The sequence below is a fragment of the Culicoides brevitarsis genome, chromosome 3 (genome assembly GCF_036172545.1).
Source record: "Culicoides brevitarsis isolate CSIRO-B50_1 chromosome 3, AGI_CSIRO_Cbre_v1, whole genome shotgun sequence".
NCBI lineage: Eukaryota > Metazoa > Arthropoda > Insecta > Diptera > Ceratopogonidae > Culicoides > Culicoides brevitarsis.
In genome coordinates, this window is record NC_087087.1 from 33426411 (window position 1) to 33443081 (window position 16671).

Consider the following 16671-nt stretch of genomic DNA (forward strand, 5'->3'; position numbering starts at 1 on the left):
TATTTTTTTTTTAATTTCTCGTAGTATAAACAAAAAATTCTAACGTTTCTTGATGATGATGATGATTATTTTTGTTATATTGTCTTTTCTCCTCGTTTTGTTCGTATTTATTGTTTGAGCATGCAAATTTATTTTAATTTACTGTCTTCCCCCTTTTTTTATTATTATTTTTATTTGAATGTTATTTTTTGATGGTCTGTGAAAGAAACTGTGGTTTTCGCTGATGACTGACGTTTGTTTGCGCGAGAGAGCAGGAATGACTTGACATTAACCTTGATAGAAGTGAAATATAGAAGTAATGCGAAACATATGTTGCGTTGGAAAATATAATAATAAAATAGAACTTAGATTTTTATTTTTTTTATACTCGCAAGAATGGAATATAAAGTTTAAAGTAATTATAATACAATTACTTGTCATTTCAAGAAAATTTTTTTCTCACGTAAATGTTGATTTAGTATTTTTTATTTGTCTTTTGTTGTTATAGTTGGAAGTGGTAATGTGATAGAAAAAAAAAAGAATGGAAACGTTGAAAAAATAACCATCAGTCAGTCAAAGTCAGGTGAATTAATGTTGGTTCTAAATTACGGGTTTGTAGGTTTTGTAGAGCAATTTTAGAAAATTTGCGTGGATTTTTTTTTCATGAAATTTTAATTTTTTTTCTAAAGTAATATTTTAATAGAAATTAGATTTTTATTTGAATTAAAGAATTAAAATAAATAATTTAAAATTAAAGCAATATTCAAAATTAATTAAAATTAAAATAATTTCAAATTTTAATTTTTTTAAAAAATATTGTGCTTGCAAAAAATTCAATCAAAAATTTAATTAATAATTTTTTTAAAAGATTTTTTCATCTAAAAATTTTTTAATATATTTTCCTTTTGAATTTGCTTTGAAATAAATTAATAAAAAAAATTATTTTTTTTGTATAATTAATTAAATTTAATTTAATTATAATTTAATTTTTTAATTAAAAATTAATTCAAAATAAATTTTAATTAATTAAAAAAAAATAAATTAAATTTTTTAATAAATTTAAAAATAATTTATTAATTTGTATTTAATAAAATTATAAAAAAATTATCACATTTAAAAAAAAATTAATTCTAAATAAAATAAATTAATTTCTGAAATTTTTGATTTTTTCTTAAAAAATTTTTATAAAAATATAAATAAACTCTTCAACTGCTGACATTCAGATCATTGCCACAAAATACAGCAAAAACACATATTAAGATAATAACTATGCACCGTTCCGACATCAAAACATTAAAATGTGTGAAATGTGATGATCTCTTATTATTTCATTCTTTTGATGTGTGATGATCATAATTTCGCATCTACACGACTTTGAGTTATTCTTCCGGTGCAAAAATTCTTTCATATTATTTTTTTTTTATTTTTTACGCACCGAGAACAAAATCTCCCGTAGGTTATGCTGATTTTGCAAATTATTAATTTTTTTCTCATGATGTTTGAAATAACAACACGACTCTCTCGCAACTTTCCTAAATATAATTGCTTAATAATGTAATAATTTTGGGTGTCATGCGATTTTTTTTTCGGACACCTCAAATTTTTTCCTCAGGTAATTATTTTGAAAAAAAAAAATGATTTAACGGTAAAAATGGCATCACATGCAACAAACAATTTTTCGTTTAATTTTTTTTTCGGTAGGTAATTGGCCTATTAATTTTTTTTTTTAATTTTTGAGTTTTTGGCAGAAACCTTGGCAGTGAAGAGTGCTCAACAAAAACACGCAAAGAAAGAAAACAATTGTCTGTCCTTTTGTGAGAAGGAAACAAAAAACGAAAAATTTTTACCAAAAAAAAATTTTTGTTTTTACTTCCGTTGAATTTATGAAGTTTTGTTTTCTTTGTTTGTTTAATTATTTAGCAGCTCTCGAAATAAAAGTTCGTTGAACTAAAAGTTTTTTTTTTGACAAGTTGTTTGACAAATTATGTTTCATGCTGGACAAGCAATAAAAAAATAATAAGATGAACAGTTACATGAAATTATAATTACAATTATTATGTAAGAAAAGACATTTTTTAAAGAATTTTTTTGTTACTGAAGACGAAACAAAATATTTTCTCACACAATCAAAGTTGTTATCTCGCCAAAAAATGAAGATATAGCAAAAGATAACGAAATATCAAACAAAGCAAGCTGAATAATCTTCCATGTGTGTTTGTATTTTTAGATAAGAATTGCGATCACAGTGGGCAAAAATTATTTATTTATTTAAAATTAAAAAAAAAAATAAATAAAAGAAAAATAAATTAAATAAAAAAATAAATTCAAAATTTTTAATAATTTTTTTAATAAATTAATTTTTTTTTTTTAATTTAAATTTATTTTTTTTTTATTTTCAATTTTAATTTAAATTAATTAATTCAATTTTAATAATTAAAACATAAAAAATTTTTTTATAATTTTAAATTTAAATTTATTAAAAAAAATTAAAATATTTTTAATTTATTCAATTTTAATTTTTTTTATTTAATTAATATATTAAATTTTAAATAAAAAAATTAAAATATTTAAAAAAAATTAAAATTAATAAATTAAATAATTTTTTGTTATTTATAAAAAAATATTTTAAACGCACAGGGGTCTAATAATGAAGAAAAATTGATCAAAAAATAATTAAAAATTTAAGAAATTAAGATTTCAATTTTTATAATTTTTTAAAATTTTTCTTTTATTTTTGACCAACTTTTAAATATTTTCTAAAAAATTTTAAATAAAAATAAAAAAAAATAAATCCCACTGTGCGTCGTAAAAAATCTTCAGTAGCAAGGTCAAAAGTTTCAATAATTGGCTTCAGATTTTTTTCCCTGTCGAAGTCAATTTTGATTGGATCTCAAAAGTTTTCATTGTTCCCATGATGATGTGTCTTTGTCAAAGCTTTCAATAACCGTTGCTTCTGGCAATCATAATAAAAAAAATAAAAATAATAAAACACACAAACGTTGTTCTAACAAGATTTTTTTTCGCATTTGTTTGTTGTTTCGATACAAAGTGCCTGCTTTGTGTTATTATTATTTTTTTTATTAACAGTTAATACATTTTATTGTAAAGAAGTCGCGAATTGTGCGAATATATTCTCGTAGGTGGATTTTTTTACAACAGGTTCTTTTCTATTGTGTGTGCATTCGGATTGCGAGCGATTGTTGTTATATAATAAATGGCTCTAACAGTCAGCGGAGTTAGTCAGGTTAATTGTCGTGTCGATCGTCATTTATTTTGATGAGTGAGTTGGTTGAAGTCAGTTTTTTTTTCGTATGGAACGAATATTTTTCTTATCAGAGCAGTTTTAGAGGACAGATTTCAAAAGCTGTCAGTCAATTTTATCATTTTTAAGGTTTCTGTGATTTTAATTGAACATAATTTTGTTTTTGATGGATTTTTTTAAGCATATTAAATGAAAAAAAAAAAATTTTTTTGACATGAAAATTTTAATGGAAAATTAATTTTCGAGAAAATTAAAAAAAAATAAAATTAAAAAATAAAATAAAAATAAATAAAAAATAATTAAAAAATTGTTTTTTATTGATTTATTTTAATTTTTTTGAATAATTTTATTAATTTATTTTTTTTATTTTTATTTAATTTATTTTATTTTTTATTTTTATTCTTTAATTAAATATATATAAGTTTAATTATTTTTATAATATTTAATTCAATTAAAATAAAAAAAAATAATAATGAATAATTTTTTATTTTAATTAATTTTAAATTTAAATGCCTTTAAAATAAATTTTGGTTTAAAAATTGATCGAAAATTTTTTTTTTCAAAAAATTAAATTAAATTAAAAATTAAATAAATAAAAAAAACTAAATAATAATAAATTTGATTTTTTTATTATTATTAATTTTTTTTTTTTTTTAATTTTTTTAAAATAATTTTTTATTAATTTTAATTTTTTTTATTTCGTAAAAAATATTTTAAAAAAATAAAAAAATTAATTTTTTTTTATTTTTTTAACATTTTTTTTTCTGAAGAAAATTAAAGTTAAAATATTAAAAAAAAAATTAAAAAAAAATTTATTTTGATTTTTTTTAAATTAATCAAAAAATTTAAAAATTAACTTTTTTCAAGCATTTTGGCTTCTTTAAAAACTCTTTATTGAGAATAAAATTTAAAAAAAAAATTTTTATTGAAAATTAAATTCAAAAAATATTTTAACGAGGATTGAAATAACAAAACCCTTGTAATGACTTGCCAAATTTTATCAAAAATTCAATCAAAAAATCCTCCAAAAAATATTCTCGCGTTAAAATCATGATTCCTTCATTAGAAGCATGAAATGCAGAAATTACAAAACAACTAAAAGGATGAGAATCGCGCATTTTTTGATCTAATCTCCGAGAAAAAAAATGATTGAAACCCATCTCAAGTCTAGCCAATGTCTAAAGTTGATGAAAGACCACCATCGCCAAGTAATAATAAAAAAAAGAAAAGAAACCAAAACTGTTAATTATTTGTCTCGGCATTTTATCAAAGGCACTTTCGGTTACGTCGTCGTCGTCTGCAAAAATCCGCAGAAAGGCAATAAACTATGTGCAGCAAAAAAAAAAAAGTAACCGTAAAAAAGAGCAGAATATAATTCAATTACTTGGCATGGCATTCACATTCACGATAGAGCGAGATTTTTTTTACTTCCTAGTTCGATTCACGGCGATGCAATGTGCAGCCATGCAATAAGAAGAGCATCTTACGAGTGAGAGTATTTACGATGCACACAGAAGAAAAAAGAAGTGCGTTACCGCATCATTTGCCACATTCTTTGTTTCTCGAATTCAATAAATGATTCTTCTTCGTCGTCGTTTGTTGTTTTTTTTCAATGAATGGCGATTTCACTTCGGTGTCTCTTCTACTTTCATTTGAGAAAAAAAACAGCAGAAAAAAATTGAAAAGTTGAGGTTGAGTGGAGTGACGTTCGTCTTCGGTAGTAGTACAATAGTCCCTAAATCACGCAATATTTTAGATAAATTTATTCCGCTATTGTTTCGTGTCTCGCTGCTGCTGCTGCTGCCTGCATAGCATGTGTGTTCGATGATTGGTGAACTGAAAAGATGGATCAAAATATGCAATAAATTGCACGTTGTTGTTGTCAATTGTTGTATAAGAAGAAAAGATGCTACTTACTGTATTTGTGCAAGTGAATGAAACGAAGCTGAAATATGAATGGAAAATTTTTTTATGTTATTTTTTTTTTACTTGCGATTGGTTGAAAAATTTATTGCATTTTTTTAATTAATAATTTATTTTTTTTTTAAATAATTAAAAATTAAAAAAAAAATATATTTTTAATTAATTTAATTCGATAATTATTTAATTAATAAATTTTTTTAAAATTAAAAAAAAAATTAATTTTAAATATTTTATTTTTTAATTTTTATTTAATTTATTTTTATTTTATTTAAAATAATTTTTTATTTTAAATTAAAAATAATTTATTTTAAATTAATTTTTTTTTTATTTTTAATATTTGATAATTTTTTAAAAATATTTTTTTTATTAATATCTTTTAAATTAAAATAATTATTTTAAAAAATATTTTTTTAAAATAAATTAATTTTCTTTTAATTTTTAAAAATATTTATTTTATTTTCTAAATTAATTTTAATTTTAAATTTTTTTATTTTTTAATAATTATTTTTAATTAATTGTTAATTAAATAATTTACTTTAATTAATAAGAAATTTAGTCATATTTTTTAAAAATAAATTATATTATTTAATTATTTTATTTTTTATTATTTTCATTCAAATTAATAAAAAAAATTATCTTTATTTCTTTTTTTTAAATTTAATTATTTTAACTTTAATTAATTATTAATTAATTTTTTCTTTGAAATCCATCAAAACCTGTTAAAAATCGCGCTCTTTTAGAATGACTCATAAACCGAGAATTTCTACTTCTTCTTCTTTTTTTCAATAAAAATCATTTACCACGTTGAACGGCTGCACGACGAGCCCCTTTTCAAAAATAATGATGAATGTTTTGATTTCAAAGTTTATCAACGGTTTTTTCGTTCGTCGCATGGAAACCAGTTTTAATCTTCTTTCCGCTAAAAAATACATAATTTAGCCGTTGAAAGAATCAAAAGAAAGAAGAAGAGACAAAAAATAACCGAAAAAAATTCTGTCTGGCAATAATCAAAAAATTATTGAGAAGGTCACTAAAAATTTCCAAATCAGTGCATTTTTATTTAAATTAAAAAACTGATCAATACCTTAAATTGTGAATATTTATAACAATTCGAATTTGTCCTTCAATCGACAATAATAAATAAACAAAAAACAAATAAACGAAAATCGAATAAAAATAATAATAATCGTTTATTGTTTGTGGCTTGTGATTATTATTTGTGATTTGTGTTGAATTTAAAGTTTTTTATTGTTATTACCGAAAAATATTTAGATTAGTAAATAATATAATGATTTTTGCGCACGACAAGAACAAATATTTTTTTGGATATTTTATTTAACAATGTTTGGCTTTGAGTTTTTAATTGAAAATTATTGAAATTTGGTAACCTTTGTCTTGGAATTTTTTGTTGAGTAGACATCCTTCAGTTACTCCTTGATTTTAAAAGAAAATATTTTTAAAATTTTTTTTAATTTAAAAAAATAATTTAATTTTAATAAAATTTATCAAAAATTTTATTAAATAAAATTATTTTTAATTATTTAATTATTTTAATTATTAATTAATTATTAATTTAATTAAAAATTAAATTAATTAATTTAAATTAATTTAATTAAATTATTTTTTTATAATTATTTAATTTATTTTAATAAATTAATTTTTTAATTTTTTTAAATTTTAATTAATTTTTAAATTAAATTTAATTAATTTTTTTTTTAATTTTTCTTAATATTTTAATCATTTTCTAAAATATTATTAAAAATTAATTTTTTAAAAATTTTAATAATTTTTAATTTTTTTTCCAAAACCTTCGTGACACACAAAAGCCTTTCGAAAAAAAATTCCCGTAAAACCGTTTCTAATCGAAAATTTCCATGCGACAATGCTTCGTTATTGTTCATAAATTTTCAAATAAAATGCTGTAACAGACAATAAAGCATCACATCACACAACGTCGTCGCACGAAACGCATCGTCGACAACAAAATTACATCTTTATAAATAATATAACAATAAATAAACACCAATCACATTATTTTCTCCTCATGAATTAGTCTCCTAATACACTTTTCAACAATAAAAGTCTCAGCGTCATCATAATTATCATGCTTTAATTTAAGACGCGCGAAGACAAGTTTAATGACGATCGCATTGAAATACCGAAATTTTCCCATTAAATAACTGTTTCAAATAAATTTAGACATTGTTGAGCTTCTTTCTTTGCCCTTCTCTCTCTCGTGTGTCGTCTTCGCTGCGATGAAGTAACAACGTACATTGTTACAAGTTTTAATTATTACGTTTTTTACGGAGATTTATTTCCTCCATTTGAGGCTAATTAAGAGAAAATTTAAATAAATCGTACATGATAATTTACTTTTTAAAAGTGATTGTTGACAAATGTTCAAGAAAGGCGAAGAATTTACAATGTTGCGGTGTCTCGACGAAATATTTTGCTAATTGGGAATGTTCTACGAGGTATTTTTCGCACTTCTTGCACTTTTGAAACAATGGCACAGAATAATTTGTCGTCTCATGTACAGAAAAACAACGAGACGAGAAGAAAAATGAGATCAAAAGTTTTCATTTTGAAAGGAACGATCAACTTTATCGCATTTTTAACTAATTTTTATTAAATTTTTCACATTTTTGTACTCCTCAAGGTACATTTTGATACTCCTCATGATATATTTTATACACCTCATGGTATAAAAAATGTTTTTTGCTAACTCATGAGTCAAAAAATTTCCTTTTGTGATCAAAAAATGCCCTTTTCAGCAATGAGGAGTACGGTAATGTGAAGTGAGGAGTACGAAAATGTGAAACTTTTGTATTTTACGAGAAAATTCAAAAAGATCATATTATAAAAGTATGAATCGTCTCATAAAATTTCAATGAATTTTATTTAAAAAAAATAAAATTTCACATTTTTATACTCCTCACTTCACATTTTCGTACTCCTCATTACCAAAAAGGGCATTTTTTGACCCATGGATGTTCAAAGACAATTTTTTTAAGCATAAAACCGTATTTTTTCTTCGAAATGCGGTAAAAAAAAGTAGTTGTAGGTTGTGAAACAAGTCGTCGAGAGTCAACAAAGTAACGCAGAAAAAGAAGAAGAACTTACATTCAGGCAGGAAAGGAAATCATTTGTATTTATTTTTTTTTTTTTATTTTATTGTGAATATTACTATAACAACGAGCAACAATCAAAACAACATTATTATTTAAAGAAAAAATTTGTATTTTATTTCATCGTATTCCCTTTTTTGTGTGTGAAACAAAGTTTTGTTGTTATTGCACAACAATATCATCGTTATTATTATTAATATATCGCAATTTATTCTTGTCGACGATTTTTATGGCAGGTCATTAATTGTCTCTCTCTGTGTTGTCGCAGGTCCTGCCTCGAAAGAAACTATTTGGGCGAGAAACGAAAAAAAAACGCCGGTAATTCTCGAGCTTGTTTTATTTTTTTCTATAGGAAAAAATTGAAATAATGAAAAAAATGAATATTATTATGAATTTCAAGGTTAAAAATTATTTTATTTTATTTTGACGGTGTGCAATAGAACTAGTTGCGGGTAGGCTGAATGCAAAATTATATTAAATAAATCGTGTGTATTAATGCGTGCACCTACAATTTTTCTACAACTCAGAATTTAACGTTATATTTTTTTCTGCTCATTTTATTTTTTTTTTTATTAAATGTTATTTAATTATGGAGCTATTTGTTGCATTATAGCAAGAACCGAACCCAATACGGAAGTACATTGCGATGGATTTGAAGTTGAAACGTGATAGAAAATTGGTTTTAAAGGTTATTTGCATTTAAAGGAAAGGTTGAGAAAATTTAAATTTTTTTATTAGATTTGTCATTTTTTAATAAACTTTAATTTTTATTTATTAATTATTTAATTTTTTGTATAATTAAAAATTATTTATTTTTGTCATTTTTTTTTAATTTTAAAATTTGAAGCGAAAAAATTTTTTTTTTTTAATTATTAAATAATTTTTTTGATAAAAAGCTAATTTCTGGTCAATTTTCTAACTTTAAATTTTATTTTAAAAATTTCAAGTTTTTTATAAATTTTTTAAAAATTTATTTTTAATTAAAAAAATTATCTAAAAATTTTAAGAAATTTTTTTTTGTAATTTTAAAGTGAATAATTAAATTATTTAATTAAAAATAATTAATTTTATTTTTTAACGTTTAAAATATTTTGTATAAATAATTTTAAAAACTTTAAGATTTTTATTATTAATTAATAAAATAAATTTTTATGAATTGAAAAATTAAAAATAAAAAAAATCATTCTATAAATTTAATTTTTTTTACTTAATTTTTTTTGTATTTAATAAATTTAAATATTTTTGTTTTTTGCAAAAAGTTTATTTTTAGTCAATTTTCTAACTTTAAATTTTATTTAAAAAATAAACAATTTTTTTAAATTTTTTTTTTAAATTTAAATAATTATTTTAAAACTTATAGAATATTTTTTAATAATTTTTAAGTAAAAAAAAATATTTTTTTTTATTAAAATTAATGAATTTTATTTTTTTTAATATTTTAATATTTTATAGAAAAAAATTTTAATTTAAAATTAAAAAAAATAAATAAAATTTAAAATTCTCTTTGCAAAATTTTTTATTTGCACTTTTGGTTGACCACTTGATCTTTCACGAGTTATGCAAATAAATAAATAAAAACCAAGTAGAAGCTCAGTCGGCTTTTCTTACCTCTTTTTTTATGCTTCTTTCATTTTTTTTTACGTGAATGAAATAATTTTGCGGTTTATTTTTGAAATTATTTCTCAAAACCACATCAAACTACGTGCAGATCTGATAAGTAATTTTTTTGTCATTCAAAGTTCCTGTTTCTGACTCGACTTGCATGTCTGAACTTCTTGTCTGGTCAAGCAGTCTAAGTCTTAATTTTCAGTCAACCTACGTGCCTAGATTCGTTCCTTTGACGCAAATCGGATATATGTACCTAACGAATTAAAAAAAAAATTATTTAATAAAATTAATAAAACCTCGATTGAATTTATTGATTCCAATCCAATAAAACACAAATCGTCAAATATTTGATATTGAACTGTTTTTTTTTTCACGAATCGAAAAAATTGTGTGGGCGGTTGCTACTTCAGCAGACAACTTTTAGCGCGACTCGTGCGTATATTCCTTTTATTTTATGATTAATCATATTTAGTCGAACAAAATTATTTTTTTTATTGGATTTTACGAGAGAGCGTTTTATTGGATTTTGAATTGTTTTTTACTATACAAAGAAATCTTTCAATTAATTTGTACTTAAAATATTTTCTGTAGAATTTTGAAGGTTTTGTCAACTGTCGACTTAAAAAAAAATTTTTTTAAATGAAAGTGAGCTCTCGAGACGGATGTTGTTCAATCAAAAAAAAAAAAAAAATCAACAATAAATCATCGTTCGTACGCTCGTTCAATAATAATTATGAAATTATTTATTGCGAAACACTTTTTGACAAAACAAAACAATTGCATTTGGTCAATCAGTTACTTCACAATCATAACCAAAAAAAAAAAATACAAACAAAAAGAAAAGTGAATAAAATAATTTTTTTTTTGTTCGTGCTCGTCGATCGCGTATTCAATGTTCTGTAAACAATGCCTAATAAAAACTTGAAGATGTTGTTGTTTGATTTATTTTATGAAATAAAAAATTCCCTTGAACAAGATGACGATGACGATTATATATAAAAAAAATAATAAAAATTGTTGTTGCATCATCGAGTTCTTTGCAATTATCTTTGGTCCTTGAACTTGACTGTCAAGTCATCATCAGATGCACGTGAATTTTCTTGAATTTTTTCAATAATTTTTGTTTATTTTTTTGTTCTTTGCAGAGGAAAGTTTGGCACAGTTCGACGTGCGGTACACAAGAAGACCGGTGTTCAGTATGCTGCCAAATTTTTGCGACGCCGGCGTCGTGATCAATGCTACACAAAGGATATAAATCATGAAATTGCGGTACTGATGTTGTGTGCAGACTCCAAACATATCATCAATTTGTATGCGGTACACGAGACGCGATTGGAGACGGCACTTGTTTTGGAACTGTAAGTTTTTTTTTCTTGCGGTTTTTATTTGCATTTTTATTAGTTTTTTTTATTTGATTTGAGGAAAACGAATAAAAATTGATTTAAAAAAAAATTTAAAATAAATTAAAATTAAATAATTTTAAAATTATTTTAATTTTTTTTAAATTAAATAATTATTTTTTTTTTAATAATTTTTTGAATTAAATTAAGTAAAATAAATTTATTTAAATTAATTAAATAAATAAAAAAACTTTTAGCGAATTAAAAAAATTTTTTTTTGGTTCCGAAAAAGAAGATTTTAATTAGGTTTTTAAAATTTTTATTTTTTTTAATTTATTGGATTAATTAATTATTCAATTTGAATAAATTGTAAAATAAATTAATTAATAAAAAAAAAATCTAATTTATTCAATAGACAAAAAATATTTTTAATTAAAAAAAAAATTGTTTAGAAAAGAATTTAATTTTACTTATATTTTTTAAATTTGATCAAAAATCTTAATAAATTTATTTAAATTTAATTTATTTAAAAATTATTTTTTTTTTATTTATTTTCATTTCAAAGAAAATAAATTTCTTAATTTTTGTATTTAATTTAATAATAAACAAAAATAAATTTTTATCGAAATTTCTCAAATATTTTTTGTTTTTTTAAATTTTTATTTAATTAATTGTTAATTTCTCTTATTTATAAAATTAATTTAAATAAATTTTAAAAAAGATTAATTAATTTAAAAAAAATATTTTATTCTAAAATTATTTAATTTGAAATTATTTTTATTTTAAAATATTTTAAAAATATTAAAACAAAAAATTTGTTAAAAAAATATTTGTTAATTAATTTTTTATTTTTTATTAATTAATAAAATTTTTAAAATAAAAAATTAAATAGGTAACTCCATTAAAAAAATATATATTTAAAAAAAAATGGAAAAAATATTAAAATTTTTGACGAAAAAAACATTTTCAGGTCACTTCGATTAAATTTTATGTCGAAAGTCACTTTCGACACTCATGAAGGTCAATTCTTCATAACATTTTTGACTTTGCTGACATGAACTCAACCTAAATTTTAATGTCTTTCCCACAATTTTATTGAAAAAACGCAAAAAAATGAGACAAAGAACATTTGCGATCCATCTTTAATTAATTAATTTATTTATTTAAAAGACTTCCTCTGACTTTCAGTTGCCTTTTTCTTTAAAACAAACAATCAACCCACTTTTCCCCCGTATTTCAATAAGAAATAAAAAGAAATTGGGATCAACAAATTTTTTTTATTGTTTTTTTATTCCCATATTAAAAAAAAAGACGTCAATGTGTATCAAATCACCCTGTCCCACAAATGTCTAGGCCACGCGAGTAAAGAATACATAAAAAACAGTTAAATAAACAATTCTAACAAAGAATATAATGATAAAGTTGTAAAAAAAAACAATTGAGGAGAAAAAAATACACGCCTAATTATTACTTTATTACCTACTTTATTTACTTTCGATTTCCTGTTTCACAATTCAACAAATTTTTTCTTCTCTCGCACAATTAAAACTGACCGACATGCGTGCAATTCGATCTTAACGTGCGTAAAACGAACGCGAGCCACAGACAAAAAAAATAGAGAAAAAAAAGTTTGTTAGTTTTGTTCCACACACGCACGAAATAATAAAAAAATAAATAAATTTAATGCGGTAAAAGCCCATTATTGAAAAATTTTTCAGGGTCTAGTTGAACATATTTGTACTTCCTAAATTATTATTTTTCTCTGAAATGTAAATAAATATTTCTTTCTAACCGCTCACTCACAAAACTTTTTGTTTATTATTTTTAGGGTACATGGCGGCGAACTCCAAACTTTGCTGGATATCGAAGGCTGCCTCACCGAAGAGCAGACAATAATTTGTTTAAGGGAAATACTGAAAGCCTTACAGTACATGCACAAACTTAATATCGCTCACTTAGATGTAAAACCACAAAATATCTTGATGAATGGTGAAAAAGTTGAAGGTAAGTCGTCGTCATCTGCTGTTGAAATGCAAAACAAAAGAAAAATAAGAGAGTTGGGCTTTAATGTTTGTTTATGATTTGAATGAGGTTTTGTGAGAAAATTAACCAAAAGTTTATTTTTTTAATTTTCATAATTTTTTTTTAAATGAAATTTTTAAAAAATTAACAAAAAATATATTTTTAATGATTTTTTGCAAAAAATATTCATTATTTTTTTTTAAATGAGAAAAATATTTTTTTCAGAATTATTTATGTTTTATTTAATTTTTTAAAATATTCTTTTAATCAATTTTTTAATCAATAATTTAAAAAAAATAAATAATTTAAAAAAAATAAAGTTAAAGAAGAAAAATATTTTTAGCTTAATTTTTTATTTTATTGTTTAAATTTTATTTTATTAATTTGTTCTTAAAAAATCATAAAAAATAATCTTTTTTCGAATTTTTAAAAATATTTTTAAAAAAATGAAAAAAATAAATAAATCAATAATGAAAAAAAAATAATTTTTTAAAAAATCAATTAAGTTAAATATTTTTGGCTTTTTTATGTTATTAATTTTTAACTCTTAATTAATTAATAAGAAATTAAATAAATTTTTTTTTGTTAATTTTTTAAATATTTATTTTTTTTTTTTCAATGACTTTCAGAATAAAATTAATTTTTAAATAATGAAATTTAGTCTCAAATTAATTATTAAGACAAATTGGCAAAAATTATTAATTAATAAAAAAAATTAAATTAAAAATTTTGTTTAATCTTTTTACATCCAAAACTTAATGAAAAATTTTAAAATAATAAAAAAAATTAAAATTAAAATAAATTAATTGCAATTAAAATATTAAAAATATTAATTAAAATGTTTAAAAATTATTATTTAAATATTTATTTTTTTATTTATTTTTAATTAAAAAATTCAATTCAATTAATTAATTAATAAAAAATTAAAAATTTTTTAAATTAAATTAATGAATATTTTTTTTAGTTTATTTTTTTATTATTTTTTTTTAAATATTTTAATGTTGTTCTGAAAGTCATTGAAACAAAATATAAAAATATTTTAAAAATTAATAAAAAAAATTAAATTATGTAGGTTCTTAATTAATTAATTAATTATGTCTTAATTAATAAAAAGTTTTAAATTAATTTTTTTAAAATTTTTTTTGTATAACAATTTAATGGGAAAAATGAAAAATAATAATTTTTTGGTTAATTTACTCACAAAATCGCATCTAATCTCCAAAATGGGCAGGCAACGCAATAATTATTTCTTAATTGGCGCAACTAATCGTAGTTTCATGCGTTGATTATTTCGAGAGTGAAGTGAGAATTTAAGTGAATATAATCCGGAAATCACGCATTTCAATCGCAAGGTCTCTCTAATAACTATTTTTTTTTAATTTCTCGTCACAGATGGCTTGAAGTTGTGCGATTTCGGTATCTCACGTGTCATCAACAAATCCAGCGAAGTGCGAGAGATTGTCGGCACCCCAGACTACGTCGCTCCCGAAGTATTACAGTACGATCCCGTCTCACTGCGCACCGACATCTGGAGTGTTGGCGTCTTGGCGTACGTGCTACTGAGCGGATGCAGCCCTTTCGCAGGCGATACAAAGCAAGAAACCTTCTTGAATATTTCCAAATGCAACTTGACGTTTCCCGAAGATTTGTTCGAGACGGCATCGAGTGCGGCAATTGACTTTATCACGGAAACGTTGCAAATTAAACCACAGTAAGGATTTTTTTTATAATTTTTTGAAGAATTTCTGTAAAAAAAAATTATTTTTTTTTAGTGAGCGATTAAATGTCGAAGAATGTCTGTCGCACAAATGGATAAAATCCTCCGAAAATGGCACCGAGAGTCCCGCATCGACGGAGTCAAGTGTCGAAAAACCTGTCGTCATCGAAAACGAAGCGCCAACGTGTGATAAACCGGAAATTGTGAGATCCAGTACACCGACTAACCAACTACCAGCGACTCCGCCGCGTCACGCCACGCCCAAATCTGTCGAAAAGTTGAACGACAAGGAGAATTTGCATTGTACGCCGTTACGCAGCAACATCCTGAGTCCGAGTGTCGAAGCCAGCGTCTTCCCGGATGCCCCCACGACACCCAAAGTGATACGAAAAGCGTCGCCGTTGTACTCCAATCTGCGAAAAACAGCTGCGGTTTCCGTGAATCCCGATGCCGTTGACCTGAATGGCAGTTTTGGCACGTCGCCGATCGTCACAATTGTCGTGCAACAACCCCTTTCGGCGGAAACGCTCTTCGACGATCAACAGCAACTCGTACTTAACAACCGCAACACGAACGGATGCCAACAACGGATTTGCTCGCCCGATTAACGTTTACTTTGCCTTCGACGTGTTGACGTGTACAAAGTTTTCAGATCGGTCTTTTGCATGTCCATCTAAGCAAATGTACACAAAATTCACCTCTAATCCTAAAAAAATGAAAAATTTTCATAGTTAAGTGCTTGTACATTTTTTTTCTTGTAATAATATTTAATTTAATGAAAAAGTGTTTAAGGAACGATGTGAACGATTACCTATTATTTGTATTACGGTATTATTATTAATTAATATTATTATTATATGTAACGCACTCAAATAGTGCTTTAATGTCTGTAAAAAAATTTTTTTTTTGTTTGTTCCATCAAAAATTCATCTCAAAAGTTCCCTAACGAGGCCTTATTCTTCTTTTCCTTGGATTTACGGATTTTTTTTTCGAGTCTTAACTTCAAAAGGAAAAGAGAAATGCACAAAAATTCATCACTTCGAAGCTTTTTTGATACAAAATCATAGAAAAATGCAATCAAAAGTGCCAACGACACTTGAAATTTTGAACATTTTATACTCTGGTAGAAAATTTAGATAAATAAAAAAATTCGCTTTTTTATTAAATGTGATAAAAAATAATAAAATAGCTAAAAAACGCTGGTTGTAGAATAAATATTCGATTTTCTATGAAAAAAAATTTACCGTAATGTAGATAATTTTAATGGAATTTTTATTGATCTTCATGTTTTTTGAAAAAAAAATTTAAATAAAGTTTTTTCTAAATTTATATTAAAAACTGCTGAAAATTTCAAAAAATTAATTAAAAAAAATATTTTTCTCTTTATTTTTATTTTTTTTTCCATAAGAATTATTAACATTACGGTATTCTATCAAAAAAAAAAAATGTGGAAAAAATTTTTAAAATTTTTTTAGCTTGGCACGTAAAATTTTTATACAAATAAAAAATAAATAAACAACGATTTAGAAAATTTTGTAAGTGATATAAAAAAAATAATTAAATATATAAAAAAAAAGTTGGTTGCATTAAAAAAAATTTTTTTTGGAGAAAAAAAAATATTTAATTAAATATATATAAATGTTTTTTTGAGATATTACACTTTTAATAAAAAAAAATTTTTAGATAAATAAA

The 16671-nt window shown here is 22.7% G+C and overlaps 1 protein-coding gene across 1 annotated transcript in view; it reads left to right on the forward strand.

Moving 5' to 3' along the window:
• LOC134833145 (death-associated protein kinase related-like) overlaps positions 1-16067 on the forward strand; it is a 43625-nt gene extending 27558 nt beyond the window's left edge. The window contains exons 2-5 of the mRNA XM_063847370.1: positions 11046-11258; positions 13069-13244; positions 14655-14973; positions 15035-16067. Coding sequence (XP_063703440.1) covers positions 11046-11258; positions 13069-13244; positions 14655-14973; positions 15035-15587 — 1261 coding nt within the window. The 3' untranslated portion in view covers positions 15588-16067. The remainder of the gene's footprint in view (positions 1-11045; positions 11259-13068; positions 13245-14654; positions 14974-15034) is intronic.
• Positions 16068-16671: the final 604 nt, after the last annotated feature.